We start from the raw sequence: 17,708 nt of genomic DNA on the forward strand, positions 1-17,708 counted from the left end.
TCCTAATCTGGATAACTGTGCAATATTGACCCAGCTTTCCTCCTGTACTGGGTCATTCTTCTAAGTTGCCACTTTTCCCTTGTGATGTTGTTGAAAAGCAATCGAAGATTAAGGGATTGTTTCATGATTTCCTGCTGCTGAGAATAAATTGGTCTTGTTACAAACTTGAGTGGTTTGTAATTACTCTCCCAGGTGCCCTGCAGTGATGGGGGAGGGTGGGGTCAGCTCTGGACATACCATTCACCTTTCAGCTGTCAAACAGTATGATACATAGGGCTACACCCATTACTGTTCAAGTGTTCTATGTTAGAATTTAATTTCTAAAAGGTTTAAAAAGAGCAAAAATAATGGTGCTAAAACTTCACCCCTGAGCACGCTCAGTGAGACTGGTCATGCAGGCATTCAGTGCCGGGCTTCTCAACTATTGTTTCTTTTTCAACTGTTTGCCCTGTTCTGTGTCTTCAGCAGTGTATAGTGTTTTCCTGATTTCATTTTATTTGAATAGGGGATGACTAAGGGGTGGGGTGGGGAGGGTTAGCTGTCATTTTTAAAGAACAGAATTTTACGATTGAGTGACTTGGTTGGTTTAAGCTTGAAGCGGGCTGGATGGTTTGGGACTGAGGAAGCCTTATCCTCTCCCACTTCCATTTCCCTGCTCAGTCTGTTTAAAAAAACAAAAAACAAAACACAAGAAAACGAAAACACCTCTAAATATGTACTGTGTTCTTGTCTTGCTGCAGTGAGGAGAGGAGCTAGTAAATCAGAACCACTGGTCTGCTGCCTAAGAAACGGGCCCTCTCAGCTTTAGTCCCATAAGGGTCCAGCTCTAAAATCAGTCAAAAAAAAAAAGTGTCGATAGTTAAATTAGCTCAGAAAAAATGTACGACAAGGACAGGTGGTCTCAGGAAATAATCCCATTTCTAGATCATTACATGGCAGCTATGCATAAGGATGAAAGAAGTGAACTAGAAACAAAATGTACTTTGATTGGCCTCAAGACGGAGGCCACAAAACCCAGCGATTTAATAATTTTTTTCTGGGGTTACTTTGCTGGGACAGCATGTTAGAAATACTCCTTCTCAAAGCAATTGTCACCTGGTTTGATCTGGATTTATCTCATCCTTAGAAGCAAGTGCCTTTTGGTCTAGAAGGGCTTATTCTCATGATAACCACAGCTGAGAAATAATCTCACTGCAAGTATGAATTGTCTTTGTTTTACAGTAAATACAGAAGAATGTCTTTGATCACTGGAGTCTGTCAGTGTTGGAATGTTTCCACTGTGAGGTTCTTAAATTTTTTTCATTATGTTCAACTGTCAATCTCAACTGAGATCAGTTTGGGAAGGTTTTATGGTCAAAATATCACATCTACAATTTATAAGAAAAAAATCTGTAAGAAATCTAAAAGTTCATTTTAACCTTTGCACAGGATAATTTGTTTTCATAGTATACTAACGAACATCTGCAATCTTCACTGACTATTAGTGCTGTTTTCTGTTTGTATTTTGGAAACTACATGTTGTTTTGTTTTGGGTTATTTTTGGTTAATTTATTTCCTTAAAGCAGGAGACCTCTTTTGACCTTCAGTGCAGAGATGTCAGACCAATTATTTGTATTACACTTGGTTGCCTCCTACCTATATAATAACTTCTGAGTGTAAATAATTGAACTCTATCCTCTAATGAAGTATTGTAGAGAATAAATAATAATGGAAAAAGATTGTTTGTACTGTCCTCTTTGTATGGTTTCTCACAGCATTTATGGGACATGATGAAATCTTTCTCATCTAGAAAGCTGAATAATATGCTATCTGTACAAATACCAAGCCTCCCTCCAAATCCTATTATACATTCAGGACAAGGGAGGTTGCTAAAAAATTGAATGGTAGCTGCCTGGAAGCATAAAAATAATCACGCCAGGTTCACTATAAGAAAGTAAAGAGACATAGTAGGAAAATTAAAAATAAAATTTAAATATTTTCATTAATATAGCATGATTCATGATACAGCAAAGAATCTTTGTATCCTCAGATAAAGTTCACTTGGCAATAACTCCATTCATTGTCATGATGGTGAAATATATACAGCACACGCAAGTTGAATTCTTTAGCATTCTACAAATCCTGGATTTCTAAATCTGACTTGGTTTTGGTCTTTTAAAATGAACTAGTGAAAAAAGATTATCTGCACTTTACAGGTTGTTGTCCTCAAGTGATCTTCAAAATAAAAAATAAAAAGAAAAACATTTCTAGTTTCTTAGTAAGTATTTTAATGGCTGCTTTGGGACAAGATCAACTGATTTTAGACACACACGTTTTGTTGTACATACCTCTGACTTAAATGTTTTTCCATACATTTTCAGGCTACCGGTCATTTCTGTCGTATGGCAGACATGTAGTTAAAGATCCTCTAGTTCACATTTGTGGTTCTTGGGAAATGCAGTCCTGGGTAACAGTGAAGAACAGATTAAGACCAACAACAAAAATAAATATATACCCTAAGAAGGAGCATAGTTTTGACTCAAATACGCCCAAGAAACTTAGTGACTTCAGGGCAACTCCAAAGCATAAAACTTAGCAATTACATTACCTTGGAAGATTTAAGTTAATGCAAAAACTTATTTACCTTAATTATACTTCTGATACTAGTAAAGATAAATTTCTTATGCACTACGAGGGTTGGGTTAAGAAGGAATCTGTAGCTAGCATGATTTCCAGGTGACTTGCAAATTTTGAAGTCAACCATAAAACTAGCATCCACGGTTGTCATGTGCCCAGGTATGCTATCAGTTATATCCTCTCAGCTTCTTTGTTAACTAGAATACAGTGATTTATTTTTGTATATTTTTAATGGCATATATGTTTTTCCTTACTTCATTTGGGGGGGGGGGGGGTCACATTTAATCAGTCAGACATCAAATCTTTGTCCAGTGTCTTTCATCAGAGATTCTCGTACGCATGCTGCTTTCTGTGACTGCAGTAACACTCAGCAGCTCACTGTGAAGATGAGATCAGGCAGAAGCAAGTGTGCGCTTCATTCTAGAAGCAAATTACAGAAAGGTTAACAGAAAGTTCTATGAGATATTTCAAATGAACAACACTTAAGTATTTTTATTCCAAACATAAATTAGATGGGGGGGAGTAGGAATGAAATTTATATTAAGAGCTATCTAATTGTGATGGAGAAACGCCATGTCTCAAAGATAAAAATTAAAGCCAGGACTTTCCCATCTTTCCCATGTGACTCAATAAACTCTATTAATATGTATACTGATCTACGCATTGTGAGTATTGCTCTCAAACTGACTTACGGTACATAGAGCAGAAAAGTTCCTGAACCATTTTTGCCACAATGCAGAAAAAGATGAGCTGTGAATATGTTTGCTGATCACTCTCAACACAGAAAGCCCAGAAGACCTTTGTTACATGTTCCTTAAAACAAGTATGTAATGCTACAAACTGACCAGTATCCAGATTGTTGAGCCATCGTTGTTTTTGTTGTCAGTGAGGCCACTTTTTTTTAACAGATTAATTCTGACATAAATTATGCATTATACAACCAGTTGACAGCATGTTTAGATATCATTATATATGTATTTAAAAATGAAACAAATCATGCAAAAGACAGTTTTGCGTTCAGAAGCTTATATTATTATTATTACTGGGTATTAATACAACTTTGTATTCCTTATATATTAGATGTACTCATTATATTATTATATATAATATTAAAAGGAGTAAAAAAAATAAGGTGAAATTATGTGAAAAAGTAAACTTGGATAGCTATACTTTAAAAACACATTAAAAAAAAACCACATGTAAATCTTGTGCAATAATGACTATGATAGCAGCTGTCATTCTAAGCTGGTGATGTTATCTCCACAACAATTTTGATCCTCTAGCACGTTAGAAATATAAATATTGATGACAATGAGATTAAGGTTTCAATATCCTAATCTTATCACTTCTAATAGATCAAAAGCTGCTTTTTCAATTAAAAAAAAAAGTTGGGGGCATTGACACGTCACACTAAATAGAAAATTATGGCTACAAAGCTTAAAAAACAGCTAGGAAGATGAGCTTTATTTTGCTGGTGAGTCAGAAGGAAAGATTACAGAATACAGTTAAACTGATAATGGAACATCTGTGTTCCAAGTTCTTCCTACATTTTACCTCACAGAGATATTTAGCTAAACTTGTTTTGCTTTGATTGGTAAAGATCTGTATGTGTAGTTAGTTGTTACTGGGTGTTTTCAAATTGAGGAAATTAAGAAATTACTATGGTAGGTCTATCTAACAAACCACTGTCTCATATCCTATCTCCAGCAATAGTCAATACTTTCTGCACTGGAATATGCAATAGCAAGCTCACGATAAACAAGATTTGTTCAAATCTTTTTTTTTTTTTTTTAATCAGTTCATTTTTAGGATGTGGATGGTCAACATGCCTGAAACTTCTTAAAGTCATTCACTTTTTTTTAATCTAGCGCATCTTACTCTTTATGCACATTTTTCAATCTAATTCATAAACGTTAAAACAGGCAGCAAGAATAGGTGAGGAAGAAGCCATTGCTTTTTAAAAATAAAAAAGCCTAATACTCTGTTATGCATGGTTAGTTACAGAGGCTGAACAGTATTTACTGTGGGTTTCCTAAGTGCATTTTTAAAATTCAAAAAAAAAAAAAAAAAAAAAAAAAGCCAGGGGAGTGGAGGAGAATCAGGTTCCATTCAGGAATGTTCTTATATGTCTAACTCTTGAGACCTTAACCAAACACATAAGTGACAATGAACCTTTATCTTCCATGACAGCCTCTTTAGCTGTACCTTTAAACTCTTGCAAGTATCTGGCTTTCCCTTAATTGTTTTAGTTTTCATATACTTAAGTAGACCAGATCCTTGGGGAAAACAAAGGTGAAATTCATAACCTAAGCCTCTGCAAGCTACCTACTGTTCTGAGAATCATGATGTTCTGAGTAGATGCGTTATTCAAGAAGCCGTCAGGATTTCAAGTGATTTTAAATGCTTCTTTCCTCAATCTGGCATGGATTTCCTTGTTTTCTTGTAAACGTAATTGAAATTGTCTAATTTGCCAGATGTTCCCTGAGATATTTTCGTTCTATTGTCCTCGTTGTACCACTTAGGAAATTTCTATCAGTTTCTCTGCCATGCTTGAATATTCTGTTGGCAAATATTAAAGATCAACGATTTGATCCTGTAAATATTTTTATAGTTTACACTTAACATGTTCCTTTTCCCAGCACGCAAGAGGCAGTTCACCTAGCATGGATGCAAGTTCATGAGAACAGGAGTGGTTTCAGGATAAATTCTCCAACAGTCTGATTTTGCCTTTCTTTAAGGGCGCAGGATGACATTGTAAGGTCTGGTAAGATGATTAAGAGTCTTAAGCCTTCATGTGAGCTCTCTAGGGAAAGTACTACTTGGTAAGTTATTTTGTTGGCAGTCTTCCCATGACTAGTGTCAGGAGAAATATAATCGTTTTCAGCCTCCCTATCAGTTTATGAGGTCTATAGACTAGTTCTGGGTGGTCTGAAGACGGTGACCTTCCACCCAAAGTGTGCTATCAATTCTCCTTCCTCCCAAACTCAGGTGTATCTAACACCGAGCTAGACAGAAATTCTGGTGTGGGTAGTTTTCCTAAGGAGATGGTTTGCTACACTTTTCCTGGTGTCGCTGAAGCAAAACAGAGGCGCCTGTAGCTCCTGGCTGCACTGCGGTGTGGGGTCAGGGGGCTGAAGGTGCGTTTGTTGCCTCGGTGCTCCTCTGGGCAAACACGTCCCGCTGCACTGGTTCTAACACAGGGCCCGGCGCAGTTTTGAGCTCTCCAGCTATTTGCTGAACGACTGCGTGAGCACAAGGACCATTCACTCGTGTGAGATACGAGCGCGGCTTCCTTCAGCGCTCACCCCACGCCTGCTCACTTGCGCCTCTGCTTTAGGCACTGTGAGATTTCGGGCCCCGAGCCCTTGCTCTGCCAGGCCGCCTATTTCTGGGTGACCCTCACCACACGCTGCGCTCCGCGGGGAGCTGAGGGGCGCCGCTCCTCCCGGGCGCCTCGCGGGCACATCCCGGGCCTCGCCACCCCCTCAGCCGGGCCCGCCCCGCCCCGGCTCCCAGCGGCGGGGCCTCGGGGCGGCCGCGCCGCTTCCGCTCACGGGGTTTCCGCTGCCGGGAGCGGGGCGATGGCGGCGGGCGGCGGCGACCCGCGCACGGCCGACGTGGAGGAGGACGCCTCGCAGCTCGTCTTCCCCAAGGGTGGGCGCCCGGCCGGGCCGCGCCGGGACGGGACGGGACGGGAGGGAGGCGGCGGCGGCGGCGGCGGCGGCGGCGGCGGGGGGCGGGAGGCGGGAGGCGGGAGGGAGGCGAGCCCCCGGCTGTGAATTTTTATATTTTTTTTTCAGAAAATTATTCTCTGTAAACCCCAGAGCTGTGTGAGCTGTATTTACTACTTAATGTCAGGGGGAGGTGTGTGTGTGTGTGTGTGTGTGTGTGGAGGAATATCGTCCTGAAAACGTTTTTTTTTTTTTTCTCCCCCCCCTCATGATTTTACTCTAAAGTCGACACCCTGCCCGTAGTCAGCCCAAGTTACTTCACCGCTCCGTGCTCAACAGGGGTTGCCAGGCCCTTTCTAGCTGTGCCCTGCCGCTGGGGGTTCTCACGAAAGCGTGCTAAGGGTGCCCTGGGACGGATTCCTCCTCTGGTTTTCTGACAGCACTAAATTTCAGTGGGTCGATCAAGGTTTCAGGCTCTTTAAAAATGTTCAGCAGCGTTCCCATTTATTTTAAAAGCTCCTTATAGGTCCTCCAAGACCGTAGGTGTCACTTGTGAATAATGCATTTCAAAATACTTTATGCCTAAACCAAGTCATACGTTACTTAAGTTCTGCCAAAAGTAGGTGAAAAAAACATGTTGCATAAGTGTGACAAACCAGGAGGCTGTGGCTGCGAAAGTAAAGTGTGTAATCGAAAAGACAAATACATTGGGTAGGCATGCAAAACTGTGTAATTTTAATCTATATGCCTATATATTTCAGAAATTCTGTCCAATCATTGGCAAAAGGGCTTGCACAATTACAGTGAAGCACACTGTTATTTCCTTATTTTCTAAAGCTCAGTTACATACAAAACTCCCATAAGTGGACTTCTTAATCCATGCTTTACCTGTTTTTATGCCGGTGTGCATTCATTCAAATGTAGAATTTGAAACTGCGGAAACTCTTCTAAATTCAGAAGTGCACATGCTTCTTGAGCATCGTAAGCAACAGAATGAGAGTGCAGAAGATGAGCAGGAGCTTTCTGAAGTCTTCATGAAAACTTTGAATTACACAGCGCGCTTCAGCCGCTTCAAAAACCGTGAAACCATTGCCAGTGTTCGTAGGTGAGTGGAAGAATTAGGATATAAGACTGTATTGGTGAATTTGAAATGTAATATTGACGTTGTTTTATATAAGTACAGTTTAGTGGTGCTTCCTGATTTGGACTCATAAATCTGAATCTTGTCTTTCTGGAAAGACAAGACCTTTTATCATAATTCTTCATGTAGGATTGTATTTGGTCTCGGTCCTGCCTTCTGAACTGCTTTGACAGCAGACTGACAGCAGATTTCAGTAAATGGGAGGCTTTTCTAGACTATTTGTAGAGTAATTCTGGGGGAAGTGGGGCTTCCCATGGTGGTGATTTTTTTTCCTGTTAAATTATGTAATGTCTTTCTTTCTGGAAAATAAAACCCAACAACAACAAAACAACAAAAACAAACAACCCCCCCAAAAAACAAACAAACAAACAAAAATTAATTCAGTGCCATAAGCATGGTAGTTCTTTGTTGTCTGTTTGGTTTGTGTTATGCCTCTTTATATTTCTGTCTTGTAATTTCACCAAGTTGTTGTCTTCCCTTACAGTTTGCTGCTCCAGAAAAAGCTCCATAAATTTGAATTGGCATGTTTGGCTAACTTGTGCCCTGAGACAGCTGAGGAAGCCAAAGCTTTGATTCCTAGGTGAGCATTTATATATTGCAAAAGGACTGGTTTATACTTTCCTGTGATCTAAAGGTAGCTATGGACAGATACCTTCTTTTCAATATGGCTCTGTTGATGGAGAAGCTTTCTGTCTCAGTCTTTCTTCATCTATTCATTGATCTGACAGTGAAGCAAACTTTCTAAGTATCCCTAACGCACTTGAGATAAAATTTACTGGAATGAGTCAGTGGCTCAAATTGTGGTTCTCAGCCCACTCAGCTATGTGTTTTTTGTTTGTTTGTTTGTTTCTGTTGGAGCAAGCAACAGAGTTTTCCTATGAACTGTTCTGTAATGTACAGGTGGGACATAAACTTCTTCCAGTATCATATTTTGATTTGTTACCTCGTGGCCTGAGAAAGAGGAGGAAATCAAACACTGATCTGAATCGCATTTTCTTCCTTGCACGCTAAGATTTCACAGAATAATAGAATCTTTCAGGTTGGAAAAGACCCGTAATATCATCAAGTCCAATCATCCACGTAACTACCAAGTCTACCACTAAACCGTGTCCCTAAGTGCCACATCCATGTTTCTTAGATACCTCCAGGGAAAGAGACCCCATCACTTCCCTGGGCAGCCCATTCCAATGCCTAACCACCCCTTCTGGGAAGAAATTATTCCAAATGTCCCATCTAAATCTCCCTTGGTGCAACTTGAAGCTCTTTCCTTGCGTTCTTCATAGTCTGTACTGGCTGATGAGCATGAGGCTAAGTGGGCTTCATTTAGAGGTCTGTTTAAGCCAGCACCTGGGTTGCCTTTTTGATACAATGATTTGAAATCATTCAGCAGAAAGTTCTGGGAAGGATGTAGTTCTCTCACCTACAGAGAGGGCATTGCATGGGTATCTGAAATGAATACAGAGGGTAGCGGGGAGACTGCTTCAAAAACCTTTAATAAACCCTCGTTGTTTTTTATCTTGCAGCCTGGAGGGCCGATTTGAAGATGAGGAATTACAGCAGATTCTTGATGACATTCAGACTAAACGCAGCTTCCAGTACTAAGGTTAACCCTCAACCCTTCTGTATAAGGCAGAAAAATCTGAGAGCTTTGATTGTTTCTCAGCCCTCTGTACCAATCCAGCTCCCAGGCTGAGTAAGGGAGTTGTGGGTAAAGGGTACTCCAGCACTGGCACGTGCAGGTGTTCTCGAACTGGGGATGAGTTTAGTCCTCTTGGTTTGTTCCATGTGTGTTTGGTTAAGGACTCCTGTATTGTGAGGGCCAAAGAACCTGAAAAGTCTTAGTGGCTCAAGTATTTGTTTCTTCCATGCCCCTCTCCCTGATTTGGGATTGTTCTGTGTGTTTCTGCTTTTTGGCAGAAATGTAGATGTGACTTTTTTTTTTTGTGAACTTCCAAAAGAGATGGGGAGGCTGCTTCTTGACTCGTGGAGACCTGACTCTTGGAAGATTGAGGGACGGGCAGAGTCAGTTTCTTTTTTAATCGTTCGATTGGGATGGTGGAATTTTACAGCTTCCGTAATTTTGTATTGCTGTTAAGTGTAAATTAAAAGACATTTCTAATTAACGTCCCGTGTTTTGTGAACGTTGGATGCGTGTCCTGGTTTTATTACGAGGGCCTTTTCAATAAACACTAGCATGGAAGGAGGAAAAAAAATGCTCTCGGGTGGGAGCAGCGGTGACGGGAGGGAAGATGGCCGCGGCGCGGCCCCGCTGCTGACAGGGCGCAGAGCGCGGGCCGGGCCGGGCCGGGCGGGGCCGTCCCGTCATGGCTGCGCGACCCTGCCCCGCCGCCCCCCCACGTGACCCGAGGCGCGGGGCCACCGGCCGCTCACTGCGCACGCGCGCGCCGCTTGGCGCCTCCACCCGCGCGGGGAAGGAGCCCGGGGGCGGGGCGGCCAGCTTCCGGCACGTAGGGCGCCGCCGCGCATGCGCAGTCGCCGCGGCCTCTCGCGCCGCCGTGCGTCTTGACGTAGCGCGCGTGCACCGCCCCCGTCGCTGGTGGGGGCAGGAAGATGGCGGCAGGCCGCGGCGGGGGCGCGTGAGGCGGCGGCGGGACGGGGACGGACGGGACCGGACGGGACGGGACGGGACGGACGCGACGCCGGCGTGACGGTGAGTGCGGCTCCGGGGCTCGGGGGCGGGCCGCCGGCGGCGCCCAGCGGCTGGGAGCGCGGCTCTTCCGCCATGTTTAGGCCGCGGCCCAGGCGCGGGGAAGGGGCCGAGCCCCCGGGCGCGGCGCTGAGGGCGGCGGGCAGGGCACGGCAGGGCAGGGCAGGGCGGGCAGGGGGTTTCCGGGGCCTGCTGCCGGGACCGGGGGGCGGGCGGCTGGGCCTCTCTCGCCTGCTGCCCGGCCTCCGCCCCGCGCCTCGCATGGCTCTCCCGGGCCTGCCTCTTCTTGGTTCCCCCTCCCGCCCCCTCTTTTTTTTCTTCTTTAAGCATTGCTGTTTCTTCTTCTGCTTTAGATTTGAGGCTTGACGTCAGGCTGTGACCGCTTGGAGACGCGGGTTAAACAGCCCAGGCCTCTGCGGGCTGGGTAAAGCCCCAGGTGGCAGGCACTTTGTGACTCTGGAAGGGAGGGTGGGCTTGGTAAGTGTGTGGTGGCACATTCTGTCAGTAATTTCCCAGTCCGAATGAGTAGTAAACGTAGGTGACCTCTTGAAGTAAATGCTAAAAACTGCTTCTCTTTTTTCAGCCAGAGACAATTCACTAAACTTTGTACCTTCTTGAAAGTGGGTGTTAATTCTCTCTTGTTGACTGTTAGATTCTTTTTTATAATTCCATGCTTGTATGCCTTGAAATACAATATTTTATGATGTTGATGCTCATTTGAGTGCGTCTGTCTTACAAAACTTGTAGTAGGTAAGTAGTTCTGTACTCTGCTGGTTTCGTACTTCATGAGATTCTTAATCACCATTTTTGAGCAGCAGTTGGGAATCTGTTTTTCTGTGTAGCTGTTAGTCCCTCATCCTTATTGCAAGCAGTGTTTATGCTTTTATACTTTTCCTAACTCAGAAATGCTTCTGTGCTTCCTGTAGGAAAGGCACTACCACATCCACATCTGTCAGAAAGCTTGCAGTATGTAGACAATACTGTATGAAAATACTCGGGGTTTCTCCTTCCTGACTTATTTGTCAGCAAAATTGACTTAATTCTGAGCAGTTCGCTACAATTTTCTCATATCATCTGCGGTATAACAATACATAAAATATCTTTAAAAATCTAGTTCTTAACATCTTATTCAGTTATGCTATAGTATTCCTAAGGGGAAGCTCTGAAACTGTGATGAAAATACATTTTATTTAAACGCACTCAGCTTAGTAAGAACAATTTGTTGTGTCTTTTGATTGATTTGCTGTTAGCATTTTTGGAGTTCCCTGCCCACCTGCTCCACACTTTAGAAGCTGGGCTTGACTTAACCTGCGGGCATTTGACTGTTTCAGAAGTTGATGGAATTAACCAGATTAAGGGCATCAATTTTGAGGGAAAAAAAAATACTGACAGATCACGGAGGGGCATCTCTTTGAGCTGCACAGAACGTTACGTGAAAATAACTAGTGCACGTTTGCCCTGGAACCATAGGATGGGTTGGGTTGGGTTGGAAGGGACCTCAAAGCCCACCTGGCTCCAGCCCCCTGCCCTGGGCAGGGACACCTCCCCCCAGCCCAGGCTGCCCCCAGCCCCATCCAGCCTGGCCTTGGGCACTGCCAGGGATGGGGCAGCCACAGCTGCTCCGGGCAGCCTGGGCCAGTATCTAAACAGTATTTAATCTAATAAGAAACTGTTAGAGTTGATGAAAATTTTAACTGTTTGTAGTATCTGACACTAAAAGTTTGCCTCAGTTACATGAAGTGTTGGTCCTTCACTGGATCCTTGCTCTTTCAAGTTGTAAAAGAATGTCAGCCAAAAAGCAGCAGTAAACATTGCTGTGTTTAAAACATGGGAATTGGAAAATTTCTCATCAGTTTTTTTGTTCCTGTTAGCGGCAGACCAGCACAGGAAGTAATAACGTGATCATAAATTAAGCTTGAAATGTGGGTAGTTCTTAACAGCAAAAAGAGGCTTTGATCAAAGGAGACGAGAAAGTTTCTGTTTTGTTTCCGTCCCTGGCAGATGTCTTAGTCTTCGGAGTGACGTGAAGAAAAAAACAGGGAGAATACTTGATTGCGTAGGGACATGAAAAGAAGACAGTTTAACTTTTCACTGAGATAGTTCGGAGCAAAACATTTCACTTGTTGCATCTGCTAGCTGCAGGGTTGATGTCTAGTGAATTTCTGTAGTTTGTTCATTAAAACTGAAACAGAAAATAGTTAGAATCTTGCCCAGATGTTACTCTAGCTTATATTTTCAGGAAGCTAGTCATGTCTTTGTGCAGGAATATTCAAAAAACAAGTTGGAAAACTGTCTGTAGTGTGTCTGTGAATTTTCCCAAGTTTGTTGTTGATTTGCCATATTTTTCTTGCTGTTATCGTATCATTTTGTTAATGGAAATTTAATGTAAAGTAAAAACACAGGTGTGCAGTTTGGCATAGTTAATGAAAAAAAATCATTGACAACTGAACTGCAGTTAAAATGAATATTGCTAGAGCTTAATAATGGGGCACGGATATGGGAAAGATCTTCTAAAAGATTAAAACCTTAACATTGCTTAAGTTTTCTTCTCTCACCGAGAGAATCTGTGAAAGTAAGAGCAGAGAAGTAGACTTCTGATAACTAAGCAGTTCTTGGTTTTGTGTTACTCACTTCACTTCAGCGTTGAGAACCCATGGTCCCAGGCTTTTCGAGTGACGCAAAACGTACCTGCAGTCCGTTCTTGCCCACTGGTGTTTAGAAACGACACTTGCTGGAATGCCATTTCTGGTTCAACCTGCTCTCCGCATTCTGGCTGGGTGGACCAGTCATTCTGTTGTGAAACTTGAAATGGGATACCAACTATATGTTTGCCAGGAAAGAAAGCAAGCCAGTCTCTCTTGTGCGGTATTACTTTTGATAACACCTTTGGTATAAAGACACTGCATGCACTGTGATGGGAAGTACTGATTAAAATGGTTTTTCGTTTTGTGGTAGGGTAATATAAATTGACGTTTATAGTGGGGAAAGGTAAGGCCTGAGTGTGTTTAAGCATAGTAGGAGATTGCATTTTTGTGGAGGTTGTGATTAGAAATGTTGTCAAGTCTTCCAGCCCTTCATTGCTGGTTTTTTTTATTTTTTTTTATTTAATTTCAAGTTTCTTGCTTTTGTCTAAAGGGGACTTGGTCTACAGAAAAAAAAAACAAACAACCAAAAAGCTAACCACCACGTCCAGACAGTCGTACCTTTGGATGGCTTAAGCATAAGTCTGGACATACGACTTGAAACCTATGAAGTTTGTTATTATCAAGTTCACAGAATATTTTGGGTTGGAAGGGATCTCAAAGCCTACTTGGTTCCAGCCCCTTGCCCCCAGCCCAGGCTGCCCCCAGCCCCATCCAGCCTGGCCTTGGGCACTGCCAGGGATGGGGCAATCCACAGCTGCTCAGGGCAGCCTGGGCCAAGGCTCCACCACCCTCAGAGGGAAGAATTTCTTCCATAAATCTAACCTAAACCTACCCCTTTTAGTTTAAGGCCATTACTCCTTGTCCTATCGCTACGCCCCCTATCAAAGAGTCCCTCCCCAGCTCTCCTGTAGCCCCCTTCAGGCACTGGCAGGCTGCTGTGAGGTCTCCCGGGAGCCTTCTCTTCTCCAGACTGAACGACCCCAACTCCCTCAGCCTGTCTTTGTAGGAGAGGTGCTCCAGCCCCTTGATCATCTTCGTGGCCCTCCTCTGGCCTCATTTTAATAGTTCCTTACCCTTCTTGTGCTGGGGCCCCAGAGCTGAGCGCAGGCTCCAGGTGGGGTCTCACAGGAGCAGAGCAGAGGGGCACAATCCCCTCCCTCGCCCTGCTGGCTACGCTGCTGCTGGTTCGGCCCAGGGTACAGGTGACCTTCTGGGCTGCAAGCACACATTGCTGGCTCACGTAGAGCTTCTCGTCAACCAAAGTTGATGCATTCCCTCAAGCTGTTTTATGGTTTTGGTATAGTTCCTTCTTATTTTAGAGTCATCACAGTTATTCGTAATGCGTTCTCCGAATATGGAGGGATACTGGGGATCAAATTATTTTATGCTTTGAAAGGAAGCCACTTGGTACTGTTACTGTTTCCCTCCAACAATGCTACTCTGCCTCACATTATACAAAGAAATACGATTCTGTGTAGCAAGAACGGCCCTGATCTACAAAAAGCATGTAGATGGGCTTTACTAATAGAATAAAATAAAAATCTCATGTTCATAAAGGTACCTTGTTGTTCAGGAAGAATAAATGCTAACTTCCACAATATGGGAAAACCTACTAATAATGACTTGTACTGAGGAAGTTACAACAAAATCTTGCCAGGAATTGGGGTTTTTTGTTCTAAGCAGTTTCAGTAGCTGTTATTTTTATCAAAATTTCTCTCCTGCAGGAAGAAAGACTTACTGTACAGTATTAAACTTCACTGATGAATAACCCTGGTTAAAATTGTTATACACACGTGTTGTTTAATTACATGGAAGTGTTCATATAAATGCATGTAATACAAAAATTGATTTTTCATATTTTTCAGTCATAAATGAAATAATTTCTTCCTCTTTGGGTGCTTGCATACTGCAACAAGTAACCTTGGTACATTTTTTCCTTACAAATTTATCTTCAGTTTCATTTTTTCATTTAAATGTGATTTCTTCCATGCTGTTCCTCAATCTAAACACTTCAGGTTTTCTGTTTACTTTTAATTAGTGACTTCATTTTGATATGAAGAGCAGTATTTGTCGTGAGCTCATTGCTGTTAACTAATCTTTGCTAAAACGATACATAGTGCATAATAAACTTTATTTTATATAAGCTTTCGAGGCTTTGAAAATGTATTCTGTAGAGCTGTGAATTTGATGTAACCTAGAATTTTTGGTGCTTTTAAATAATTTAAATTTAATTTAAAAGTTAAAAGTAATAAACTGTGTTTTGCTGCCTCTTTTCTCTTGGTTCCAGAGTTCATGCAGTTTCTCAAGCAGCTGCACAGGGAGAGCATTTCTGTGAGTGAAAGGGAGGCTTTTTTTGGTAACTTCTATTCTGTCTCCATTTTCTGCTTTGGCCTGCACCTTATAAATGCTGGTTTTGGAGCAGTTGAGGCAGTAGGGAAAGAAGTGCTGCTGGGAGCCGTCCGTCTCTGCAGCAGCTTTGGCTGTTGCTGTACTGAGCGGCGGTGACCATGTCTTGGTAGGCAGGCTGCGCTATTCGTGTTTTTAACTAATACGGCAGCTCGGTCAGCTCTTCTGAAAGTGCATCCCTGAATGCTTAAAAACATCTCAGTTCAGTAGCAAGCTGTAATTTAAGACAGTTGGTCATGAAACTTGGCTTTCAGATTGTGTAGTCCCTCCCCTGTAACTTTATCCGAAAGTGACTACCCCCAGTGGAATAAGGCAGCAGCGGGAGCCGAAGTGGTTCTGCAGCTACAAGTAGAGATGGCTTGAAACTGAGGTTCTTTTATGTGCTTCCCGATGAGCACGCAGCCTTAATATAAAGCATGCACTTGAATTAATCAGTGTTTGTTTGGTTTAAATGCTTGTTTGAGGTTTCCTTTAAATCACTTCCCCAAATCAAAAAGAGGCATGCAGCAGATGTTAGTGTGCTCCTTTGTAAAGGGAGGCCGGGGACTCGATGGATAACAAGCAGTCCGCAGGATTTTCTGTGTTTGGTTTAGTTCTGGTGTTTATTAGCAAGCTTTGGCAACTCAGAGATTTGCATTCTGCCGTGGGTGCGTGAGTATTTGTCAACAAATTTGAGTCTGGCAGGAGCTGCGTTTTGGATCGGCTACGTAACGGCCCAGCTCTGGGGGATGCGGTGCGTGACTTAGCCTGGTGGCTGCGTGGTGCTGCTGCAGCTCTGTGCCGTCCTTCTGGCCTGTCCAGGGGCTGTCATCCGAGCTGGCATTGCAGCCTGCAGCGGTGACTTCCCCTGCTCCTCCTTGTCATTTGTTTTCTCATCAAATGTCTGTCTGTCTGTAGGGGCATTCCTGGAACTCGTTAGCGAGTTGAGAAGATGCTTTGGATTTTGACTAATGATAACAAAAAAAGGTCTCTTAACACGGTAGTTCCTTAGGTGGATGGCCAGTCCGGTCACACAAATCCTCATTGGATTAAAGGAGGGATATTACAGGGCGGGAACATGCAGTTGGGGGCAAGGCAAGACTTTATTTAGTGTCAGCAGCTTTAGGTTTGGTTCAGGTCATGACAGAACTTGATCTAAGCAATCCTCTAGGCTCTTTGTACTGAAGTTCACAGAGTAGTTATCACCACATTTAATTTGTGTGACCAGGATGAGGCGTTGTGCTTTACCGCATTGTTCCCCTTCCCCCAAACCCAGTAAAAATCAATTTCCTTTCAAAATGCCTTTCTTTCTATAGAGTCATGTTTGTAAGCAAATTGTTATGCTTCTTTGCAGAGACTACTCACATTTTGTTGCAAGAAAGATCATAGATTGACCAAATCTGCAAGTAAAAGGGCTGCAGACTCTAAGTGTTAATACAGAATACTCGTTCTCAAATGTTTGTGCAGTTCCTAAATTGTAGAGCTGGGAGTTAAACTCATACTTGGCCAGTCCTCAAACCATGTTTTGCAATCTCTTTCTGTTGGTGGATGCAAATATTTCTGTGTCTCAACAAATTTGAGCCTAATAAGCATGCTTGATCTATTTCTGGTAATATCTTCTGTAGAGCCTTGAGCAGTAAAGCTGCCGAGTATATTAGTACGGTAAGATGAAAATACCGGCCTAGAACTGCTGAGTGGAGTGCTGGTTTTGCTAGGAGAGCTAGCTGATATTCTCAGGGCAGGTGATACAAAGTAGGAAAGAAATGCCGAGGGATTTTAGACCTTTGGAGAACTTAGTTTTCTGACGTGCGGCTCTCTGGGGACGTGCTCTCTTACTGAACTGCTGTTCTCATGGGGAGTCTGGCTCTTCCTGTAACTGGGGGAATTGCGATTTGGCAACCTTTACTCTTTAAAAGGCTTTGTGCAGAACTGATGTATGTGAACTTGAATTTTCTTTACTGAAAAATGTGTTGGTGGAGAAGATGAATGGATGTGCTTTTATTGAACAACGCTAAATGGTAAATACTAGTTACTAGAGAAGCTTAAGTGTGGTGGTTGAGCAGTGTACATAAAGTCACGTACAGGCTTTGTAATCACACACAGGATTTGTATGTCTACTGATTCATGAGGAAGGGCATCTGGATGAGATGCCTGTGTGATTTCAGCTAAAAGAAAACATATTTCTAATTCACGTTTGTTAACATGGTTTTGTTTCTGAATTTAGTGTTCAGTAAAAACGATGCAATTCTGTTCATTCAAGTGATTATAATGTAACCACGTGAACTGGGCCTGGCTCTTTTTGTGTTGAGCTAGCAAAATGAAATGTCTTGTTTAACAAAATAAGAAAGTCTACAGTGCATAGTTCACTTTGCCAGAGCTGCCAGAAGCCTTAAATTCATGTTTGAAGGTTGTAATCTCTTTTTACTCTTTCTCAAAGGAGTAACTATAGAAAATAAGTGACCTAAGACTTAGTTTACACTGCATGACAGGATTGTATAATACCAAAAATAAAATTTACAAGAAGAAACAAGTCTTACAAAAACCTGAAATTAGTTATTTGGGGGCTCGGTTGTGTGAGAATG

The 17,708-nt window shown here is 42.8% G+C and overlaps 2 protein-coding genes and 1 long non-coding RNA gene across 3 annotated transcripts in view; 2 read left to right on the forward strand and 1 right to left on the reverse strand.

Annotated features, from left to right (window-relative positions):
* Positions 1-516: 516 nt before the first annotated feature.
* LOC121074959 lies at positions 517-6,137 on the reverse strand. Its single transcript, XR_005822656.1, has 3 exons — positions 6,020-6,137; positions 2,871-3,036; positions 517-2,442 (listed from the first exon to the last, which is right to left on the reverse strand). It is a non-coding gene; the product is annotated as an uncharacterized LOC121074959 (long non-coding RNA).
* Positions 6,115-9,547, forward strand: POLR2D (RNA polymerase II subunit D). The gene is made up of 4 exons (XM_040567607.1): positions 6,115-6,270; positions 7,212-7,392; positions 7,913-8,008; positions 8,952-9,547. Exons 1-4 carry the CDS (start codon positions 6,198-6,200, stop codon positions 9,028-9,030), a joined length of 429 nt encoding a protein of 142 aa, XP_040423541.1. The 5' UTR covers positions 6,115-6,197; the 3' UTR covers positions 9,031-9,547.
* Positions 9,548-9,931: 384 nt separating this feature from the next.
* WDR33 (WD repeat domain 33) overlaps positions 9,932-17,708 on the forward strand; it is a 71,315-nt gene continuing 63,538 nt past the window's right edge. The window contains exon 1 of the mRNA XM_040567609.1: positions 9,932-10,099. The gene's annotated coding sequence lies outside the window, so the exon portion shown is untranslated. The remainder of the gene's footprint in view (positions 10,100-17,708) is intronic.

The sequence above is a fragment of the Cygnus olor genome, chromosome 9 (assembly GCF_009769625.2).
Source record: "Cygnus olor isolate bCygOlo1 chromosome 9, bCygOlo1.pri.v2, whole genome shotgun sequence".
Lineage (NCBI taxonomy): Eukaryota > Metazoa > Chordata > Aves > Anseriformes > Anatidae > Cygnus > Cygnus olor.